The 24,344-nt window shown below is 39.1% G+C and overlaps 1 protein-coding gene across 1 annotated transcript; it reads right to left on the bottom strand.

Annotated features, from left to right (window-relative positions):
• Positions 1 to 23,256: 23,256 nt before the first annotated feature.
• LOC101549404 (60S ribosomal protein L18a-like) lies at positions 23,257 to 23,831 on the bottom strand. The gene has a single exon (XM_055140050.1). The coding sequence runs from the start codon at positions 23,826 to 23,828 to the stop codon at positions 23,298 to 23,300; it is 531 nt and encodes a 176-aa protein (XP_054996025.1). The 5' UTR covers positions 23,829 to 23,831; the 3' UTR covers positions 23,257 to 23,297.
• Between the last annotated feature and the right edge of the window lie 513 nt (positions 23,832 to 24,344).

The following is a 24,344-nucleotide window of genomic DNA, read 5'->3' as shown; positions in this document are numbered from 1 at the left end:
TGAAGTAAGGTCAGATTTGAACCCAATGTATTAAACTTTATTAAAATCTTCATTTCTATATTGTTAGTGTGGCTCTCAGTCTGGACCTCTGAGAACCACAGCATCCTGTAGACACACAATATCATAGATAATGAGTTCCAACAAAATTCAATAAAGGGATTGTGGCCATCCTCTCTTCTCACTTGTTCAAGGTTTACCTTGGTGAGTAATCTAAGTTACAGCTATGCATTGCTAAAATAGGTTGCAGAATATGAAAGGATGCAATTTTCTTTAAGGAGGTAAATAGTGACTTATTGTGCTGCTTAAAAATACAATAGATTTCCTGAGGACCTATCTTTTGATTTCACTGTACAAGGCCACTGTACAATGTCCTTGAAATTATAAGGAGTTACCTTCAAAATGAACTCTTTCCAAAGGCACACAGGAATATTTTTAGTGGGGCACCCAATTATATTTCAAGGGGTAGAACATCATTATCTGATCCTCTCCTTTATTTATATTGGTGTGTAGTCTTATATAAACCTTTTAGACATTTCTGTACGACCTTAGATGCGTGTACTTTTATTAAGCTTTACTCTATAGTAAGTTGTTTTGTACTCTCATCTATAATGCTACCCAAGGCCTTTCATTGGCAAAACTATTTTTCCCCAATAGAACTTAAATGAGAAAAATAAAATGATCACAGAAATATTTACCTAAGAACCTAAGAGTTTAGGGGTCGTAGGGTCTTGCACTCTTTGGTTCTCCTACTTAGACCCATATGGTCCCCCAAGCACTGCCAAAAATTATTCCTGAGTGCAGAGCCAGGAGTCACCTCTGAGCGCCATCCTGAGTGTGTACAAGAACCAAAATATTAACCCAAGAGTTTAGTGACTTTGTATTTTCATATCTTTGTCAAGAATAGGAAACAAATTCTAAAATGAAGTTCCAGCTAATATATATCATCCAGGTCAAGTTTCAAAAATTTAGGAAAAAAATCGAAATAGAGTAGAAAGATAGGGAAAATACTGAGTAACAGAAAGAGAAGAAAGAAAGAAAGAAAGAAAGAAAGAAAGAAAGAAAGAAAGAAAGAAAGAAAGAAAGAAAGAAAGAAAGAAAGAAAGAAAAAAGCAAACAGAAAAGTATTAAAAAGAAACCAGTTATTAGCAGTATCGTTGACATAACAGCATGAAAAAAAATAATTCAGGTTCCAAGTGGCTCTCATTCACCTGTATGGAATCATAAAGTAAAAATCAAAACTACATGCAAAGATCTAATTAATACGTTAATAAAGTAAGATGATTGATTAACTTGCATGTATGTGTTCTATGGGGGGGAAATCTTAAGGGCCCAAAAGGTAATTTTTTAATGTCAACAAAATTATCTGATAATTCAAGTAACTAACACTAAGTAATGCTCTGGATATTTCTATGTATTATTTAGGAAACCACATATTTTCACTAATTCAAAAATGGAGCTACCTGGAGGATTTCCAGAGACAATTTAAATATCTTATATGAGGATCTTACTAATGCCAACCTGCTTATTTAGTTGATCTTAAGAAACAATATTTACAAAACCCCGATGTCTTCCTATAAATGGTCTCATATTGTGTTTTCATATTGTGTTTTCACAATACGAATTGTTGGCACCTGAATTGTTTGCTACTGAATTGTTGGCATCCTGAAATCAATTCCCACTGGTGATGTAGGAAAAGTTCCCCCACATCAACAAAAATTTCTCAGGCAACAATAGGCTAAGAATTCAGCTCAGTTCTGGAGACAGTGTCATATTCCACTGGCTAAGGGCAAAGTTTCACAAGATAACCCTCCACTTTGGGTTCTAGTGGAAAGTCCCGAGCAAGGCTAAACTTCTGTAAACCTAACAAGCTATAGATAATAAGTTCCCCAAACCTTTCCTCAGACTTCAGGCCTGTCACAAACCTAGATTATTATCTGTGTTTCAGATCATTTGACTCCTAGTCAGAGGTTTCCAGGACACCTCTCTCAGGTTCTATCAGTCTTCTAGAATAGCAGGCAAAACTCAGAAGAAACCACTTACTCACTATAAATTGCAAAGGAGACTAAAGAACAAGAATCAACACCCAGATTGAAGAAAAGGCATACGTTAGCAGGCACTCTACCACTGAACTGAAACTTTTGTGTATCTACCAAGAAGCACTGAAGATCTTTCTATTGTATTTTTATGGAGATTTCATTATTTAGTCATGATTTGTTAACTCATTGGCCAGTGGCAATTATTTATTTATTTATTTATTTATTAATTTATTTATTTATCTATTTATTGCTTTTTGGGTCACTCCCGGCGATGCACAGGGGTTACTCCTGGCTCTGAGCTCAGGAATTACTCCTGGCAGTGTTCAGGGGACCATATGGAATGCTGGGAATCAAACCCGGGTCGGCTGCATGTAAGACAAACACCCTACCCGCTGTGCTATTGCTCCAGCCACTGGCCAGTGGCAATTAAACTCAACTTCTTGTACCTCTCCACTCACTGAAGGTCAAAGTGGATAAAATTGGAAGGGATTTTTTTTTCTTTTAAATCTTTCAGTGGATAGGGAATTTGCCTTTCTTGCAGCCTACCCGGGTTTGATTCCTCCACCCCTCTCCGAGACCCTGGCAAGCTACCAAGAGTATCCCACCTCACGGCAGAGTCTGGCAAGCTACCCATGGAGTATTTGATACACCAAAAACAGTAACAAGTCTCACGATGGAGACGTTACTGGTGCCCACTCAAGCAAATCGATGAGCAATGAGATGACAGTGAGACAGTGATTAAATCACTGTGAGTTTAAAGCATTACAAAATTGTTCATGATTGTGTTCAGTCATACAGTGTTCCAACACTCATCCATCCACCAGTGTAATTTCCCAGCACCAGTGTCCCCAGTTTCCCTCCTACCTCTTCAAAACACACCTCTACCCCAGCCTGCCTCTATGGCAGACACCTCTCTTCTCTCTTCTTTTCTCTTTCTTTCATTTTAGGCATCATGGTTTATAATACATATGCTTAAAAATTATCATCTATATCCCTTTACCTGCTTTCAACTCTCAGTTCTTGTCCAGAGTGATCACTGCCAACTAGTATTGTCATAATTGACCCTCCTCTATCTTAACTACCCTCCATCTCCCACATCATTGACCCACCATTGACCAGTGCCTCTGGCTCATTTTTCCTGGCCTTGGATATTAGTTTCATACTGCTTTTTTGAAAATATACCTGGGGGGGTCCAAAAACACACAGTAGAAATACCATCTGCACTTTTATTTTCATTCCAGCACTATACACTACCCAGAATCTGGAAACAACCTGTGTGCCTGAGAATAGACATAGGGATAAAGACGCTATGGTATATCTACACAATGAAATACTACACGGATGTTAGGAAAAATGAGGTATTGAAATTTGTCTATAAATGGATAGAGTTGGAGAGCATCATGCTGAGTGAAATGAGTCTAAAGGAAAGGGACAGATATAAATTGACTGCACTCACTTGTGGGATATAAAAATAAAGAATTGGAAGTTTTAATAACCTAGTCTTGTAGTTGTCTTCCCAGATCCCATCTTCAGATGCTTTCCAAAAGTTACATAAATTAACCTAGCAAAAGATATCTTTTTTTCTTTCTTTTTGGGTCACACTAGGCAATGCACAGGGTATACTCCTGGCTCTGCACTCAGGAATTACTTCTGGCAATGCTCAGGGGACTATATGCGATGCTGGGAATCGACCTCGGGTTGTTGGCTGCATGCAAGGCAAACGTCTTACCTGCTATACTATCACTCCAGCCCCACAAAAGACCTCTTTAGCATTAACAGTACTTGATAAATTCCAAGGGGTTTTGAGAGAACTGTGAGTCAAGAAATGTGGATTAAGAGCAACTATCTTTGAGTAATATATTTTGGTACCCTGAATGTATTTCACACAAATAACAAAATTGTCCCCACCCAGTGACTTTTATAGAGTTGTTTTACTTTTGGTAAAAGCAAGAGACTTCAAATGTTTCATCTCCTTCTCCCTTATGTTGAATCTCCAAATGAAAACATAGATAAATTCAATTATTCAGATATATTTTATGTGCCATGCATTTTGCTAACAATGGACTCTAATAAATTGCAACCATTGTTTTTTTAATTAATGAATCACCGTGAGGGTACAGTTACAGATTTACATATTTTCGTGCTTGTGTTTCAGTCATACAATGTTCGAGAACCCATCCCTCCACCAGTGCCCATTCTCCACCACTGATAACCCCAGTATCCCTCCCACTCCCCATCCCATCCCCCTCACCTCACCCTGCCTCTGTGGCAGGGCATTTCCTTTTGTTCTCTCTCTCCTTTTGGGTGTTGTGGTTTGCAATAGAGGTATTGGGTGGCCATCGTATTCAATCTATAATCTACTTTCAGCATGGGAGATGAATGCTAAAAGTAGACCATTGTATGATCATCTAATCTTTGATAAGGGAGCAAGAGATGTGAAGTGGAGCAAGGAAAGCCTCTTTAACAAATGGTGCTGGCACAACTGGACAACCACATGCAAAAAAATGGGCGTAGACCTTGACCTGACACCATGCACAAAAGTCAGATCAAAATGGATTAAAGACCTCAACATTAGACCACAAACCATAAGGTACATTGAAGACAAGGTCGGCAAAACCCTCCACGATATTGAAGATAAAGGTATCTTCAAAGGTGACACAGAACTAAGCAATCTAGTAAAAACAGAGATAAACAAATGGGACTACATTAAACTAAAAAGCTTTTGCACCGCAAAAGATACAGTGACCAGAACCCAAAGACTATCTACAGAATGGGAAAGGATATTTACACAATACCCATCAGATAAGGGGTTGATATCAATGGTATATAAAGCACTGGTTGAACTCTACAAGAAGAAAACATCCAACCCCATCAAAAAATGGGGCGAAGAAATGAACAGAAACTTTACCAAAGAAGAAATACGAATGGCCAAAAGGCACATGAAAAAGTGCTCTACATCACTAATCATCAGAGAGATGCAGATCAAAACAACCACAAGATACCACCTCACACCACAGAGACTAGCGCACATCCAAAAGAACAAAAGCAACCGCTGTTGGAGAGGATGTGGCGAGAAAGGGACCCTTCTACACTGCTGGTGGGAATGCCCACTGGTTCAGCCCTTCTGGAAAACAATATGGACGATTCTCAAAAAATTAGAAATTGAGCTCCCATTTGACCCAGCAATACCACTGCTGGGAATATATCCCAGAGAGGCAAAAAAGTATAATCGAAATGGCATCTGCACATGTATGTTCATCGCAGCACTGTTTACAATAGCCAGAATCTGGAAAAAACCCGAATGCCCTAGAACGGATGACTGGTTGAGGAAACTTTGGTACATCTATACAATGGAATACTATGCAGCTGTTAGAAAAAAGGAGGTCACAAATTTTTTATTTAAGTGGATCGGCATGAAAAGTTTCATGCTAAGTGAAATGAGTCAGAAAGAGAGAGACAGACATAGAAAGATTGCACTCATCTATGACATATAGAATAACAGAGTGGGAGACTAACACCCAAGAATTGTAGAAACAACTACCAGGAGGTTGACTCCATGGCTAGGAGGCTGGCCTCACATTCTGGGGAAAGGGCAACTCAGAGAAGGGACCACCAACTATAATGTAGTCGAAGGCCATGTGGGAGAAGGGAGTTTTGGGCTGAATGAGGGCTAGAGACTGAGCACAGTGGCCACTCAACACCTTTATTGCAAACCACAATAGCTAATTAGAGGGAGAGAATAGAAGGGAATGCCCTGCCACAGTGACAGGGTGGGGTGGGGGGGAGATGGGATTGGGGAGGATGGGAGGGATGCTGAGTTTACTGGTGGTGGAATATGGGCACTGGTGAAGGGATGGGTTCCGAACTTTGTATGGGGGAAGCATAAGCACAGATGTGTATAAATCCGTAACTGTACCCTCATGGTGATTCATTAATTAAAAATAAATAAATTTATTAAAAAAAAAAGCCCTCAAATACTGAACACAATGGCCACTCAACACCTTTATTGCAAACCACAACACCTAATCAGAGAGAGAGAACAAAAGGGAATTCCCTGCCATAGTGGCAGGGTGGGGTGGGGGGAGACGGGACTGGGGAGGGGGGGAGGGATGTTGGGTTTACTGGTGGTGGAGAATGGGCACTGGTGAAGGGATGGGTTATCGAACTTTGTATGGGGGAAACATGAGCACAAAGATGCATGGATCTGTAACTGTACCCTCACGATGACTCTCTAATTAAAAATAAACTAATAAAAAAAAGTAAAAATAATCTGTTTTAATTAAAAGAAAACGCTTCATGCTCCCACCTTGAGTTATACATCTTTCTACACAAGGAATTCTGCATTTAAAGTAACAATGAGGTCAATACCACACTACCCCTATAGAGTTTCTGCAATACTTGAAAGCCTGGCACCTAGGGGCAAAGTCCTATTTTCCTCCCTTATTCTGCTTCCTAGAAGGAGGGCCCTGAGATATCTTTAGCCCATGGACCTCCCAGAAAACCATGTCTATGGTATGGTTCACTGCTTAACAAATAAAGACACTGAAGTTCAGCTCCATTTTCCTGTGACTCTGTGTAAATCGAAATTGGGTCATAAGTGCTGCTGCCTATAAAAAGCAGTAGGTCAGGAAAACCATTTCATAACTTAATGTGGAGGAATAGTCAGACTCACGTTACCATGGTATTTATGAGAGAGGAGAACAAAAAGAAAGCGCCACAAGTGCAAGGTAAGATTTTTGTTAAAACAGAGGAGCTTATAGTGACAACATATTTTCATAGGAAAAGATTTGGTCTTCAGACTTGTTTTTGTTTTGTCTGAAAGATGGAAGCTCACGAAATTTTTTTATGTGATTATTCCAATGGAGGGCAGAAAATGTAGCCACTTAAGGCTAGTCACAATTCTTAGGAGAAAATTGTTACCCTCCAACATTTGATCTGGGTAAAATCAGGCTAAGATTAATATCAATTTTCTCTTCTACAGAGAAGCTGTCTTACAGAAAGAGTGTAAAAACAAAACAAACATTTGATGCAGTTTGCAGAAATAAGGATGCCATGTGATCTGACTAGGTCAATCTTTGAAATTGATTCAGTGCTTATAAAGGTCAAGCAAGAGTCATAGATGAGTAAATGCAAATTGGGTAGGAGTAGTGGACATCATGCCTAAAAGTCAGAATTTATGACCAAATTCAATTTTATAAGACTGTTTACAAGATAGATGCCTTACTTGAGGCCCCAGTTTAGGATCACTGGATTGCATGATTTTCTGCAGAGGTGGACAAATAGACTTGAACCTAGGGTCTTCACACAACAAGCCAAGAATTGAGCTACTTCCCTTTTACAGCATATATTACTGAGTTGATTTTCAGCTCACTCTAATATCTTGTTCTCCAGGAAAACTTGCTATTATTTCTTTCTGCATAGAGAGACGGCTATGTCCACGCCATCTTTCCAGGCAACAAATACACGCATATACTATCCTGCTAGATAACATACAGAAACTGTGCCCCAGTCTACCATAGTCATCACTATGATCACAGGTGCTGTCAGTTTGACACATTCTCTGTTTAAAATAAAATTATATTTGTATGAGCTAGCTAATATGTAGCACTGTAGCACTGTTGTCCCACTGCTCATTGATTTGCTTGAGCGGGCACCAGTAACATCTCCATTGTGAGACTCATTGTTACTGTTTTTGGCATATTGAATAGGCCACTGATAGCTTGCCAGGCTCTGCTGTGAGGGTGCGGTACTCTCGGTAGTTTGTCCAGCTCTCCGAGAGGAATCAAACCTGGATTGGCTGCATGCAAGCCCTCTCCATAGTTCTATTCTCTCCTCAACCACAACTATTCTATAGCTATTCCCCGCCTGGAAGCAAAACTGGTGTTAGCACAAAAACATCGTGAGCTGGAGAGTTCTTGAGAATTGCATGAAGGATCTGCATACAAAACTCAGAAAATTAAAAGTTGCTTTATTGTATAGATAAAGTTGATGGGTCCATGTCCCTCCCCAGATGTCTAGGCCTCTCAATTACCCATGAATGACGTCACAGTCCTGCCCATGCCATCTACTGGCCTCCTTGAACATTGACCAGGGCTTGTCCCTGTTGTCCCTGGACCACTCTCTATCCCATGTACTTTCCTCAGTCTCCAGCCATGGCCACATGTGCATGGGTGAGACTCTCACTCAGTGTCTGTATTTTGCCCATGTCTGGTTCTGCGTGACCCATTTCTAATGGGCCCTGTGTTTGAGCACACCACCCTACCTGATCCTGATCCTGGAGGTCTGGGAAGAGAGAGAAAGAGAAATAAAGAGAAAAGAGAGAAAGAGAGAAGAGAAATGAGGCTAGGGGGCTTACTTTTATCTGCTCCAAAGCCCACCCCTTGCCACCCCATTGGTACATTCTGACTGACTCCCTATTCCATGGACCTATGTTTAAAGTGAACTGGCGCTCTACATTTCTGCTCCTTACTGTACCAATGGCAAAGAAAGTAGGGAGAATTCCTCCACACACACTCCCCAAAGATAATAGCTTCTTGTCTATCTGCATCAAAGAATTTGACTTGGTGGTAGAAAAACACCATGACAGTCCCAGATTTACGGCAAAGAGTGAGAAATGAAGTCCCTCAAAAAGGAAAGTGTTAAAATGTTGACGAGTTTACCCACTTAGAAGCATGGGTCAATCTCTACCCTGAGTAGTAAAGACCCCATTATCATTCAGGATAATATACTGTTGGCTATTGGACCCTCTCCTACTCCACCTTGTTTCTGTCTCTGGGGGACTATCTAGAAAACCTAAAAGATTGTGAAGGTTGATGGAGGTATGAAGTCACACATCCATGAGATCCATTATTTGAAGTGAAGAGCATGTGCTTCTTCTTCTGTTTTGCCCATATCTTGTCCAGAACTCAGAAAGAATATCTTGTCTCTTTGGAATTCCATTAGATAAACTGGTCTGGGAACAACTTGCTGTTTGGACGTATGGAAAAGCAATGTTAAGTTTAAATCTAAGTAAGCACGTTGGTCTGAGAAGTCATGGAAGAATTTTGGACTCTGATACTATTTCTCATCCATATAGACTTTTGCTAGGAAACCTCCAGTACCCATGGGAAGTGCTAAGGTTTTCAAGATTCTGTGAATGCTTACGAAGGTTGGTGCTATATTGTCACATATTTTTAAATGAGCTTACATGAATGTAAAAACAGAAGGTCAGCTGAAATTGAGAGTGGAGGGCTATGAATGTGGCCCAGAGGTAGAACACTTGCCTTCCATGCATGAGGGTCTGGATTTGAATCCCAGCACCACAAATCCCCTGAGCATTGCCAGAGTACCACAGAGTATGGTCCAGAAACAAACAAAATAATATAACTGACAGTGGAGAACAATTAGAAGCCTTTTCATCATGGATTTCCACATTTTAAGACTGATACCAGAATTAAGAAGCAGTAAAGCTATTGCAATTCCTCATTAACATCATTGATCAATTCTTGCAAACTTAGAATTTAAGTGAAACAATGTATTACAAAATCAAGAACCTAGTTCCTTTCTTGATAGTGTTGATAAAAAAAAGAAACTCAATGGGGGCTGTAGTGATAGCACAGCGGGTAGGGCATTTGCCTTGCACGCAGCTAACCCGGGTTTGATTCCCAGCATCTCATATGGTCTCCCGAGCACCACCAGGAATGATTGCTGAGTGCAGAGCCAGCTCATAACCCCTGAGCATCGCCGGGTATGACCCCCCCGAAAAAAAAAAAAAAAAAACCTCAAACAACTTTACTCATGAGCCTGCCATGTTTAACAACATCTTCACTATTTTTTTGTGTAGTTCCTCCATGTAATAGCTCACCTCATATTAAATCCCTGCGTCAGTGCTCTCTGAGAGTGGAGAAAGGAAGTTTGACAGGTAGTAGTAGTTGCTTTTATGATCTTCTATTAGGTTTCCCAGAGCCAGCAGTGGAATCTGAGCTTCCTGCATACCCATCAATTAGTATTACCCAGACTGAAGCAGTGAGGCCCAGGAATGGGAGGCACCTGCAGTGTTTATACTGCAGGAACCAGTAACTGTAAATCCACTTGGAGGGAGGCTCTCTGGATGAAAGGGTTTAGGGCCAGAGTGCACCATACAGGACAAGAACACAGATTACCACATGCACCTAACCTGCTGCAATCAGAGTACCAGAGCTGCACAGCACACACAAGTGCAGAAAAATATCGCAAAAGAGAGCTCTCTGGATGTACTAGAATGCATACAACAGTATGTGAGTGGTCTTTTAACATCAGATGTACGAAAGATTCTACTTACTATATTTTTTAACTTTTAAAAAATCATTTGAGGTACTGTGGTTTACAATGATGATTCCATAATCTCAAAACCTCACCTAGCATCAGTATACACCCTCCTTTCCCAACGTTCTCAATGTCCCTCTTTAACCACCAACCCCCAAACTCAGTTATGTGGATTATATCTACTATTCTGTCGCCTTTGGCTCTTTGCTGCTACCTTTCTGTGTTTCTTTAAGTCGCACATGTTTGAAAGATCAATTTGTATTTATCCTTCTACCAACTTCACTCAACATAAAACCTTTAGTTATATCCATGTCACAGCAGACTGCTTGATTTTATTTTTTCTTAGAGCTGCACAGTGTTTCATTGTGTATATATCCACCATAACTTCTTGACCCATTCATCCATGGTTGGGTGTTTGGGTTGTTTTCATATCTTGCTATTTTTATACTAAGTATTGTGTTGAACATAGGTGTGCATGTACCCTTTTGAATTAATGTCTTGTATTTGGGATAGACTGTTCCCAAATAGATAGAATTAGTATGACTGTGTCATACGAGAACTGTAATCTTATTTTGGGGGAGGATCTCCATATTGCCTTCTATAGAGCTAACCTAGACAACATTCCTACCAACAGTGGTTGATGTTTCCTTTCTCACCACAACCCTTCCAACACTGTCTGTTTCCAGACTTTTTGCCACTCTTACTGGAGTGCGATGATATTTTTACAGTTGTTTTGATTTGCCAATCTGAGTGCCAATAAGAAAATTTTTATGTATCTATTGTCCATCCAGATGTCTTATTTGGAAAACTGTCTTTTAATATCCTTTTGGATGGGCTTGTTGGATTGTTTATTGTTAAGTTTTACTAGTGCTTTATAGATCTTGGATATTATCTCTTTAATTTATTGTGTGTGAATATTTTCTCTCATTCAACTACTTCCTGATTTTATCTGTATTAGAAGCAGTTTTTTATTAGGTGCATACATTTCCCCAAATCATGTTTGACTTGGGATGTTAAATGGCCAAGAGATCATTTAACATCCCGACTCATACATGATAGGAAGGATATGAACCTGATAGGAAGGTTCATTTTTTGAAGTTAGTCACCAAGAACAGGTATTGTAACTCTAGATGAAATTTCAAAGAAAAATAAATAAATACTAAATGAATGAATAAGTCTATAGCTGGGAAAAGAAAGATGGATAAAATACTTGGAGGAAAAATTCTTTGGCTAATACTGAGTAGTAAGCTCCGCTAGAACACTCAATCAATATTCACTATCACTATCACTATCATCCCATTGATCCTCAATTTGCTCAAGCGGGCCCAGTAACATCTCCTTTCATCCTAGACCTGAGATTTTAGCAGTCTCTCTTTACTCGTCCTTCCCAACGGTACCACATTAAAGGCTCTTTCAGGGTCAGGAGAATGAGACCCATCATTGTTACTGTATTTGGCATATGAATACTCCACAGGGAGCTTGCCAGACTCTCCCATGCAGGCAGGAAACTCTCGGTAGCTTGCCAAGGTCTCCAAGAGGGAGAACTAGGCTATAAGAAGTCACACAGCCATTGGGAGCTTGGTTTTACAATCTCTGGATGTTGGCCATTGATGGGATTACATGGCGCCCGGGACAGTTCTGGGTATGACCGCCTAGCTACTGAAAGAGGCCCAGTCCTGATCCAAGCAGGCTTGGAGAACTCAGCCCTGGTCCCACACACCTGGGTTCTTCTGCCAGTTCCTTCATGCGTGAGGCTCTTCCAAATGTGTTGAGAGGGGCATTGAACATGGCTGTGGCTGGGTTCCAGAGATCTTTGGCTGCCGGGGCTCTGCTCAGGGCTGGGAGAGAAACTCAACCCATCCCCTCTGAGGGCCCCTGGTGAAGACAGCCAGGGTAGGGGGCAAGAGACTCTGCCCCAATCAATATTGATTTTGATATTGATTTGGTAAAATGGACCATTTCCTCTTATCTCAAATCTGGTAAGAAAGTAAAGTGTTTGGAGCGTTGGAAACATGCTCCCCAGAGTGCGGGTGTACATTAAGGTTTTAGATTCAAGCCTGGATAATCCCCCAGTGGAAAAACTGACTGAAGTTGACTATGTTCACAGAGCGGAAAGCATGACTAAGCTGCTACTGCACAAGGCCAAATGACATCCAGCCGAAATGTGACTGTTGCTTTCCTGGGGTATCATAACACAGTTCTGGATGCCAGGAATTCGAAATCAAGGTAGCTGCTGGGAGTAGTTGCTGCAAGGGTCTCAGGAGAATCCATCCTTCTGTTTCTCATCCAACTCACAGTCTAGGCATTCCTTGGCTAGGAGCTGCTGAAATTCAATCTTTGTCTTATTCTTCACATAGTCTCCTTCCCCCTTATTTTTCTCATTTAAGGAAATTTACCACTGGAACTAAGGTGTAGTTGGATATTCCAGGATGAGTACCTCTTCAGAACATTAACTTTTTTCATCTGCAAATGCCCATTTCCCAAATAAGATTACTTTCACGGATTCCAGAGGTTAGAGCAAAGATGCATCTCTTCCAGAGTCAGCACTCAACACTGGCCTTCTGACTGACTCTCTGAAAGTGAAATATAACTTGATTTTAAAGGTGATTTTGACAAGAGTGTCAGAGTATTAAGAGATAACAGTGGAGTGCCTTTTTAAGAGGGTAACAAGAGAACCAGAAAAGCAGGCAGTTGGTGAGAAGGTGTTGATTGTGTTGTAGGTTCACTCAGTGCTGGATGTGAAACTTCTAAAAAAAATTACAATGAAGGAGAGAGAGCATCAATCTGAAAACACCAACCCTGGACCCAGGGAAGTAGTAACAGCAGTAAAGAGCTTGCCTTCTGCACAGTTGACCTGATTTCAATCTTTCACACCCATATGATCATCTCAAACGCAGTTAGGAGTAAGCCCTGAATACAGAACCAGGAATAAGCCCTGAGCACTGCCGGGTGTGGCTCAAACACCGGAAAGAAAATAAAAAGAGTTAAGAGCATCAACTATGCCAACAAGAACAGAAAACTCACCAACATCCTAGTCTACTTCTAATATCTTTAATTTCTTCTTCCTTCCCTGCTTCAAAACAGAAACCTCAGTTCAGTTGGGAGATCACTTGAAATGGGACAGAAGTCCACATATACCTCCTTTTATAAAAACAAAGGATCCTCTATAGTTGGATTTTCCTAGGACAGTCTTACCTTTACATGAAAATTAATTAGTAAACATACGGCGTGAGAACTTCTAAGTCATGACTATGTTTTCTATCTGATTGATCCCAGGACTGTGATATTCAGGGGTGGGGGGGGAAATGTTGGGGGATTAGGAATAGGGTAGGAGGGATCCTTGGAACACTGGTGAATGGAAATGGGAATTCTGATTTTAGGTGTGGTGTTGAAATAATATATTCATAGAAACTATAGTTAACAGCATTGTAAATCCTGGTACTGCAATAGTTTAAACATTTAATAAAATCATGTAATCTGAGAAAAGAATGTGATCTGTCAAAAAGCCATTCAAATTTAAGGAGTTGGTTTGTTTATTTGGTTTTTGGTCCACACTCAGCTTACTCCTGGGTCTGTGCTCAGGGCTCACTCCTGGTAAAGCTGCAGAGACCATATGTTGTTCAGGGCATTGAATCTGGGTCAACCATAAACAAGGCTAGTAACACCTCGCCCCCAACCTTCCCTCACCCCAAATGCTACGATTGCCTAAACTCTCATCCAGAGATTCAGCAAGAACTTTACTTACACACTGAACACTCTTTAAAGAAGTGAGTAAAATTGAAATAAAGTCATACATTGAATTTTAATTATCTTCTATTACTTTAATTGGCCAAGATACAGTAAAAAAAAGCAATATCTGAAAGGGTTCCTTAATTCAGAACTGTAACATGACAAATGGGGTTGATTTGCTATTTATTAAGAAGTGTTGCCCCACAGTTTGGAAAAAGAAAATAAGAATTAAATTCAGATTTCTCTCCAGCATATACAAATAAGGTCCAAATTATATTCAATGAACTCTGATATCAAGCTCCCATTCATTCTCATAAGGAAGATACACTTTAATCAATGTGTTGATAGATATATTTTGGCTTTATCCTGGGTCCTTTGTATTGTCAAAAGCTGACATTATTCAGGACTAGAAATAACTCTAATGACCATTCATTACTGGACACTGCCTCTTGATTCTCTGCCCCAAGTCTGTTTTAATTTCTACACTTGGTTGAGCAAATGTTTAAACATTTGTTTTCTCATACAATTTAGAAAGATTATATGCCCCACCCCGCACAAATACCCTGCAGAAGGCAAGTTAGGGTTGCTAGTCCTATAACCCACGGCAATCTTTGCTGAGTGGCATGTGCATTTCTCTGTAGACACTTTGTCACAGCTATTCTCTGTCGGGGTCAGTATTCCTCTAAACACAGTGGTGAGAAAGAGAGTGAGTTTTAAATGCATTTTTGAGAAAGACTGATTTCTTGCTTTTAATAAAATATTAAAATGCATCTCCTATTATGCTAAAATATAGATACCATGATTATTTTGACTCAATAAATATGCCCCTGGCAGAAGCTGAGCCCAGAAGCTCAAGAGAATGCTCACACAATAACTTTTTGCCTGGCATCATTAAATTACAGTTTTTAAATAACTGTGAAAATTCAAATGGCAGAGTTCATGGACACAAACAAAAGATGCTAGTTCATAAAAAAAAGCTGGTGTCAAGAAATTATTGGAAGTTAAAAGTTATAGAAGATGAAAAATTTGAAACACAAATACATGGGAAATCATTATAAAGTAAGCCTATAAAAATATCGAAGACCTTACCTCTAAAACTAAAATATGAATTCCTGGTAAATTACATTTGATGTCATCTTTTAGCTATTGGAATGGATACATTACTATGCAGTAGGAAAATGCAACTATTTGGGGTTAGGGGATAGGAGCCACACGTGGCTTTGCTCAGTACTTATTCCTGAGTCTATGCATTGGGATGTCTTCTTGTGCTGCCCAGAGGACCAAAGGCAGTAGCAGAAATCAAATCAAGGTCAGCCATGGGTAAGGCAAGTGAGTTAACCTCTATCGCATCTCTCGAGGTCCAAAATTCCACTATTTTTAATTGCCTTACAATTAAACAAAGGGAATATTTTGTTTTATGTCATTGTTTTGTGTCATTTAATGATTAATGTCATTAATCAATAATTAATTCTTAATTTTTCTGTATAAGTATACAACTATACAAGTATATGTTAGAACCTTATGTCATATGTATGTGTTATTATGAATTATTCTACTAAGATTCTCAGTGCCCATACACTGTCACTGTCATCCCATTGCTCATCAATTTGTTCGAGCGGGCACCAGTAATGTCTCTCATTGAGAGACTTATTGTTACTGTTTTTGACATATCCAATACGAACAGGTAGCTTGCCAGGCTTTGCCGCGCGGGCTCGATACTCTTGGTAGCTTGCTGGGCTCTCCGAGAGGGGCAGAGGAATCGAACTCAGGTCGGCCACGTGTAAGGCAAAAGCCCAACCATGTGCTACCACTCCAGCCCAGTGTCCATACAAAGTTAACAAATTTAACACTATAAATTCTGCTCATTCTCATCCTCATTATTATATTGGCTAATATTTATTGAATCATTCTGCCTCATACATGCCAAAAGCTTAAAATGCTGTTTTGTATATTCTGCATCACCCAGAAAGTGAAGCTCCCCCAGATAGACAGAATCACACACACAAAAAATGTCTCTTCCCGCCTCCCCCCAACCCCCCCTCAAATCCTGGCCAAGGGCAGCTCAGTTCATTGCTCAATTTACTAAACCATTACCTCTCAAGAAAAAAAGGAGACATTAATTTATTTTTAAGGAAAGTGATTATTCCTCTAAAGGAAAATTAATTACCCTCAAAGTATCACCATCTGTTTTAATGTTTTCAAGTCAAAACTTTCAAGAGAGAACATAATATCTTTAAAGTGTCTCCAATGGTAGGACCCAGTGGCCTTTGTCATTGGTACAATACTATCTATCCTATATCAAGAAACTGAACAGGAAAGTGATGTTTTATGTCTTGTCAGAGAGCTGCCTCAAAAAGATCTTCCTGAACGCAACATAACAACATTTATATCTAGAAGAGGTCAAAATACTGTAGAGTTGAATAATTCATATATAGCACAAAAATGAAGGAGTGCTACAATCAGATGAGAATGATCATAATAAATGACAACAATTTCAGAAAAATACCTTGTACAATTTCTTAACTTCATAGGGAAAAAGTATTTATCTATAACTGGACTTTTATTATTATTTCCTCTGAATTTATTCTAGAAAGATACAGTGATGAACAAAAATGTACTGATGACTCTAAAGCAGTTTATAGAATACTTCAAGAGAAGGGAAGTTATCCAATAGCTGTAGAAAATCCTGAAATGGATATATGTATGGGACATATGTGGCACCTTCTAGCCAATGATAACAGTATAAGTTACTCTTTGTTGATCAGTTGCTGTGTATCTGATTCTCTGCTAAGCACTCTGCCTGGATTTTCTCCATTTAGTCTTTCAAATGAGCCAGTCAAATCAAAATTACATTATAATTCAGTGATGTGAAAGCAAATACTTAGAGAGGTTAATACATCCAAAATAGTTGCAGCTTGTATATGTTCTATTTTTTTTTATTTAAACTGCTTCATATACTTTTAAAGATGGAGAGATATTTGAAAGCAAATGATTATAATTATCAGTCAAAATTGGTTTAATTCTGCTTGTGAATCCTAGAGAGCACTCATATTTGACCATAAATAATGTCTGACTCAGATCGGCCTTTGGGAGCCTTTTATGAACTCAAGGTTGAATAATTTTAATAAACTTTTTCTTGGAAAAATTGGTATATCCATAGAATAGTTGCAAGGATAGTACAAAGAATTTCATCATTCTTTTCACTTGATTTCAGTTTCTTGTTGTTACTGTTTTACACCTGTCAAACCTATTTCAACATCGATTTTTACAAGTTTAAATCTACATTTTATTCAGTTTTCACCAGGTTTTCCATAAATATTCTATTTCTATTCTACAGTCCCACCCAGAAGGCTATATTGCATTTAGTTATCTCTTTGTCTAGGTTATAGCAGCTTTTCAGATTTTTTCCTATTTTTTATCATCTTGACTAGTTTGAATATCTGTGTGCTACTTTGTGCAGTGTTTCTCATATGACAACTTTGATTTACTGTGATCGTTTCACAATGAATATTAATATTAAATCATTGTTATAATGTGAAACCAATTTAATATTACACATTAATTATTACCATGTTATAAATATTTTATTATATTCTTAAATAACATTAACAATATAACAAAATAATTATGTGCAATATGCTAGATATTGTTATATGTTGAACTTAAATAATCAAAAGAATAAACTGCCCAATAAATAAGATTAATTGAGTGAGTAAATTAATGACTAAAAGGTGCCCTGGAGTAAAATCATCAGCAATCCATATTTTGATAATTAAAGTTAAGGTATTCAGATATTTTTATAAGTTTATTGAAAAACTATTTCTCCTGTGTTGGTATTTCAAATTTTTATCTTTTGGATTTTGAACTTCCAGTAATATTTTGGCACTAGGTTTTCTGTGAAGCAGGATCTTTTGTTCATGTACATGAACTCTTTGCCATTTGAATTTTCACAGATATTTAAAAACTAATTGAATGATACTTGGTAAAAAATTATTGTCTGAGCATTCCTTGAGCTACTTCTGGGTTCATCTTCTGCCAGAGGCATATTTCATCATTATCATCATCATCATCATCCCATTGATCATTAAATTTCTCTAGCGGCCTCAGTAACGTCTCCATTCATCCTAGCCCTGAGATTTTTAGAAGCCTCTCTTTACTCATCCTTTCCAATGGTGCTGCATTGGAGGCTCTTTCAGGGTCAGGTGAATGAAAGCCATCATTGTTACTGGGTTTGGCATATGAATACACCATGGGGAGTTTGTGAGGCTCTTCCATGTGGGCAGGAAACTCTAGGTAACTTGCCAGGTTCTCCCAGAGGAAAAACTAGGCTATAAGATGTTGCGTGGTCTCACGCTTCCAGGAGCTTGTTTTTATAGTCTCTGGATGTTGGCCGGATTTGGTGGGATTACACAGTGTGGGGGTGGAGGAGGGGCAGTCTCTAGGTGTGACCGCCTAGCTACTGAAAAATGGGGAATCTGGGTGGAAGAGGCCCAGTCCCAATCCGAGCAGGTGTGGAGATCTAAGCCTTGGGTCCCACCCACCAGGGTTCTTCTGCAGGTTCCTTCATGTGTGAGGCTCATCTGAAGTGTGGAGAGGGGCCTTGAGCATGGCTGTGGCTAGGCTCCGGAGGTCTTCTGCCATGGGAGTTCTGCTCTGAGCAGGGAGGGAAACTGAAGCCCACCCCCTCCTAGGGGCCCTGGGGAAGACAGCCAGGTGCGGGGCAAGAGACTTTGCATATTTATTAGGTATAAATTATCATAATTTCTACATTTGTTTGAAATTTCAAAAATAAAGAAATCAATGAGTTAAAACATAATTTGTTTATGGAGGATAAACATGGTAGAACTTTCTGTATCTTGACTGTGAATCCAAGGATGCATATATATCTTCGTTTCTTCGGAGTAATTATAGGTTAGTGACCCAAAAAATACATTCTTTCATTCCAGGTTTTGTCAAATGAATCAATATATAAAGAAAATTGAAAATCAAGTTTCTTGGTGTTGGAAAGAGAACGAAGAGATCAATGTGCCTATTAAGCAAGAATACAGGCATTCTTGCTTAAACAGAAAGTGCTCACCAATACTTTTGACCCTCGTACCATATTCCACCTTAGCTCACCTGTTTTGTTTGAAGCATGCAAGATTAATCTTCTGAAACATGTGTTTAATTTGTTTTCACTAATTAATAATAAATGTCTAAAGGTGATCCTTTGTTTTGGTTAAGCAATAGTTTTCAATAACTAAAATCATAGTCCCTCTCAATCTGCATCCTTCACTCAGAATATGGCACTTTCTTATCACCATTTGTCTCTTCTAGAGAGGTCAGATGCTTGCCTAGTTACCTCTCTTACCTTCTTATGTTCATCCCTTTTCTCTCTTTGGGTTATCTTCCTGAACTTGGTAACATAGGGTTGGTAACAAGTGGGTATGCCTGAAACTCAACTATAAATAGCTCTGTAAATCACAGTGCCTAAATAAAAAATTAAAAAATAAAAAATGCTAAAGACTTCCTCTCATTCCATCCAACTTTCAGCAAATTGCAAGATCTCATCTTTTCATAGCAGAGTAGTATTCCATTTCCAGTAAAAATATACCCAAAGATATGGCCAATAAAATTATAACCAAAAAGACCCCAGTTTGTAGGACAGGGGAAAGGGTGTAAAAATGGTGTAGGAGTCTTGGTACTCTGTTGGTGAACATGGTACAGCAGCATTGTAAGTATAAAATAGTATTGGTATATAAATAAAGGGCTTGAGCCTTGTAAAGCAGGTAAAGGCACTTGCTTTGCATATATTCAACTCAGGTTCAATCTCCGATACCCCATATGGTTCCCTTGAGTACCACCAGGAATGATTCCTGAGCACAAAGCCTGGAGTAAGTCCTGAGCACCAACAGAAGGGCCCTAAAGCAAAGCAAACAAAACATAAGTAAAAAATTTAAATTAATAAATTGAGATTTATGGAAAAAATACCCTAACATAATCATATTCATAGATCAAAGGAAAGGGAGATTAACTCCATTTAAAATCTATCCAGAGGGGCATAAATAAATTTTCCATGGATATAAATGTGTTTAAGTGATGCTTACATACCTCATTCTCTGTGGTTCTTTCCTGAATTTTCCATGTCACAAAAGACCTCATCAACAAACTGGTGTAAAGAAAAAGAATGTGTATCATCTATTCTTACTCAGAAAGGTAATGTGGAAAAAAATTTGTATAGGATCCACCAGAAAAAAATATTATCCTCACTTGAGTACATCAAAATTTGCAAAGTGAAAAGATTTTATAATGCAATCATATTGCTTCCTCTGTTCTTTAAGGATCAGTAGGAATGGATTTTGTGACATCGCACAGTTAAAACTCCCCAGAGATAAGCCCCCTTGCTTACTGAAGAGAATTAATTTTTTAAAAGCTCCTGCTACTCCAATGACAAATTGGAAACTCCCTTCTCCAGACCCATCAGAATAACTGTGCTACATAGGAGATAAAATAAAAAGTGATTTGAAACCATGGGGGTTCTAAGGATGATGAATCCTGATAAAGGAAAAATGAAAAGGTAGGATATTCTTTCTGTTTCTAACTGAGTCTTTTTGGTTATTTTTCTTTTGACTGTATAACAAGATAGGTTTCAGATATGCAAAAAAGGTAGTTTGCAGAAGAGAGATGGGAGAGTTCTGAATCGTGCTGTGTGTTGAGAATTCCAAATCCCCAGAGACTATCCAGAACAGGCCTTGAGAGTTTTCACAAAATAAGAGAAGTGGGGTTCTCAGCAAGCAGTATGACCAGTGAAAAGGTCTCCATAGCTAATCAGGGGCAAGGATGGTAAATGCGGGATTCTAACCCAAACAATACATTTTCAATTATAGCTCTACTAGAGACAGCTATCTAGTATCTGAGGTTCTCGTTCATTTATTTATTTAACAAACCTTTCATGTTTTCATGAGTTTCAGTCACACACTGATCGAACACCTATCCCTCCACCAGTGTACATTTTCCACCACCAATGTCCCCCATATCCCTCTCTCCCTCTCCCCATGTCCTGCCAGTCTCCCTGCCTCTATGGAAGACAAGAAATCAAGAAAGAACTATGCATCCATTGGAGTAAGTAGCTAACAGTGATAGGGAAGAGATTAAAGGAACAGTGAAGCCACTAAGAAGTTGGGAGAGACAGGATATTGGAGTCAGGAGACCATGAAAGCATAAGCTTTTGAGCAATTGCTAGAAACCTTAGAAAAAGTTAGTCTTTCCAGAAAGCAAAGAAAAAGATGCCCAGCACTACCTAAATCATAAGGGATACAGTGACCCCAATTTATATCTTGGTTACAAATCTATACTTTTGCAATATATATATAACTAAAGATTTATAAAGCTAATCAAAAGTTAAGAATTTCTAAAGTTTTAACCATCTGTTTTCAAAAATTTCTCTGCACCCTCTATTTTTTAGCCTGCATAGTTGAAAAGCAAGCACAATGGGAAATTTCTAATGATTTACCACACATATTATCATCCACTCCACCTAATCACTCAAATATGAACCCAGCACTGAGCCTTAGGAGACTTATATTAAGTGGAATTAAGTAGTTAATTTTCTAGGATGTGCACAGCTATAATTATTAATATTCAAATAGTTCTCGTACTGCAGTGCCCAGAGAAAATCAAAGCAGTAATGTCAAAAAAAAAAAGAGCCCAGAAACTAAAATCTGAAAGCACAGAGAAAAATGTCACCAGCTGTAGACAGTAAAATCTATTCTACCTGACTAGCTACATGTCAAAAAATCAATGCCTGTCCCGAGAGATGAACATGAACTAGTGCGTGAAAAGCTGCGTGTTCAAGATTATTAAGATTGCTAAGCGATAATTCACGAAACACTGAACCGAGAGTTACTGTCTTGCTTCTCTTCCAATGTTCAATTCATGGTAAGGGACTTTGTCCTTGACTTATGAGTTTAAATCTCTGCTCTTCCTCCGTACTTGTATCCAGGATCAGATCATGCTTCTAACAAATATATCTGCTCTGTGGCTATCTACATAATACTTAGTATGCGGCAGATACTAACAGCAAAGCAGTGTACAGCATTTTCCCTGCCTTCAAGGAGCTTATAGACTGATGGTAAACAGGCAATGTTCTGACAGGATTCAAAGAAAGGTCATTTCAGAAGGATTAGAATAAAAGGACTATTAGAAGAGAAGCACTATTTCAGGATGCATTTCAGTATGCCTAATGCATACCTAATCGTCTGAACAAAAATAGTGGCAGGAGATAAAGTTAAATAAGCAGCCATAAAATTGATGGTGAAGATTTCTGAATATGAAGCTAAGGATACTGAAATTTTTATAAAGTCAAAAATAGTACTGCTCTGGAGTAAAAACTCAGTGAAGGATGACAGGGCTATAAAGCAGGAAAATTGATTACAAGGTGATTAGCAAATTTGGGGGACAGCTAAGTGACTTTAGCCATGGAAACAAAGGGATAGATAAATAACAGAATTTGACTAATTAGATTGAAAAGGGGAGGTTTTAGAAGAAGTCAAAGATTGACTAGGTTAAAGCATCATTTACTGCACTATGGAAAGGAAGATTTTTGAGGTAAGAGTTCCACGGGGGATGAGGAAAGAATTGTTGTGTAGCTTAGAAGTGTTAACATCCAAGAAACAGTACAGTATTTTATTAATTAGACCCATTTTGTTCAAAGTCATGCACTTTAATTGAGCTAATTTTAAAAAAAGTATGCTTATAAACTACAGGAATACCTCAATTTATGATCATAAGGTGCTCAATTATACTTCACAGATGCTACTGTGTTTTTCACAAGTTGAAGGTTTCTGGAAACTCATATTAATATTCTATCACTACATTCACCTGATAGCATTTGGTGCATTAGTGTCACATTTTAGCAAATCTTGCAATAGTTTTAATTTTTAATTATTATTATATATCTTATGTATATCTACCTCCAGTTATCTTTGATATTACTAATATCAAATATACTAATATCTTTTATATTACTTTGATATTACTGTTAGACATTATAATTATTAATTGATTTGGAGAAGTCTCCATACTATTTTCAACAGAGGGTGACCCCAGGTATTTCTGGTCTTTTTTGTTTGTTTGTTTTGGGGGCACACCGAGTTGTGCTCAGAGCTTACTCGTGGCTCTGCATTTGGGGATCACTTTTGGTGGGGCTCAGAACACGGCATCAAACACATTTTTTTTTTGCATGCCGAAGAGTTTATTGGAGCTCCCGACTCAGAAGAAGGTGTTGGGCCTCTTGGTGGTGAAGCGGGGCTTGTACTGGTGCCTCAGGACCCGGTGGGGCAGCGGGAACTTGATCTTGGAGTCATGGAACTGCTTGACCGGGGGCCGGCGGCACTTGCTGGCCGGGATTTCCTCCACCTTCATGATCTGGATGGAGTGGGCGCGGGCGCGGTGACGGGCACCCATGTCACGGTAGCACTGGGTGGCGGCGCCGGCCGTGGTGAGGTCACGGTACTCCCGGTACATGTTGTGAGTGCCACTGCGGGAATCATAACGCAGCCAGATACCAAAGTTCTTCACCTGCAGGGGCGACTTCTCCAACACCTGGCCGCAGTAGATGATTTCGCCCGACGATTTCTTCATCTTCTTCAACTGTGACACGAAGTGCCAGAAGCTGGACTTGGCCACCACGTGATTGGGGGCGAAGATGCGCATGCGGTACAGGAGTGGCGTGTGGCACTTGGGGGTGGGCAGACAACGTCCCACCACCTTATACTCTCGCAGCGTGCCCGATGCCTTCATGGCGATCACCTTGGGTCAGCCACCTGCAACTGAGTGCTTTACTCACTATGCTATCTCTCCAGCCACTATTTCATTTTTTGCATAAGGTAGTCTCACAGGTACAAAGATTATCTCACAGCAATTTTGATTTGCTTTCCCCTAATAATAAGCAATGATGAACACTTTTTTCCTATGCCTATTAGTATGTCTTCTTTTCAAAAGTGTCTATCACCTATGTCCATCATTTTTTTTTATTTTGATAAGGATGTTTTTCTTTTCTTTTTTTTTCTTATTCAGTTTATGAGTGCTTAATATATTTTGAAAGCTAACCCTTTATCTTATGCATGTAGGATAACTATTTTCCATTCAGTAAGATGTCTTTTAATATAAGACCTAGTTTATTTCAGAATATTTTAATATCATGAATATTTTAGCCTACATAGTTTTATGGGCTGGAGTGATAGCACAGTGGGCAGGGCATTTGCCTTGCATGCAGATGACCTGGGTTTGATTCCTCCATCCCTCTCGGAGAACCTG

This window comes from Sorex araneus, chromosome 5 (assembly GCF_027595985.1).
Source record: "Sorex araneus isolate mSorAra2 chromosome 5, mSorAra2.pri, whole genome shotgun sequence".
In the NCBI taxonomy this organism is placed as follows: domain Eukaryota; kingdom Metazoa; phylum Chordata; class Mammalia; order Eulipotyphla; family Soricidae; genus Sorex; species Sorex araneus.
Note: the sequence above shows the minus strand (reverse complement) of the source record. Positions and strands in the feature narration are given on the sequence as shown.

Excerpts from the sequence above, each read along its gene's own strand:
- LOC101549404 (XM_055140050.1), bottom strand. The coding sequence starts at position 23,828 with ATGAAGGCATCGGGCACGCTGCGAGAGTATAAGGTGGTGGGACGTTGT.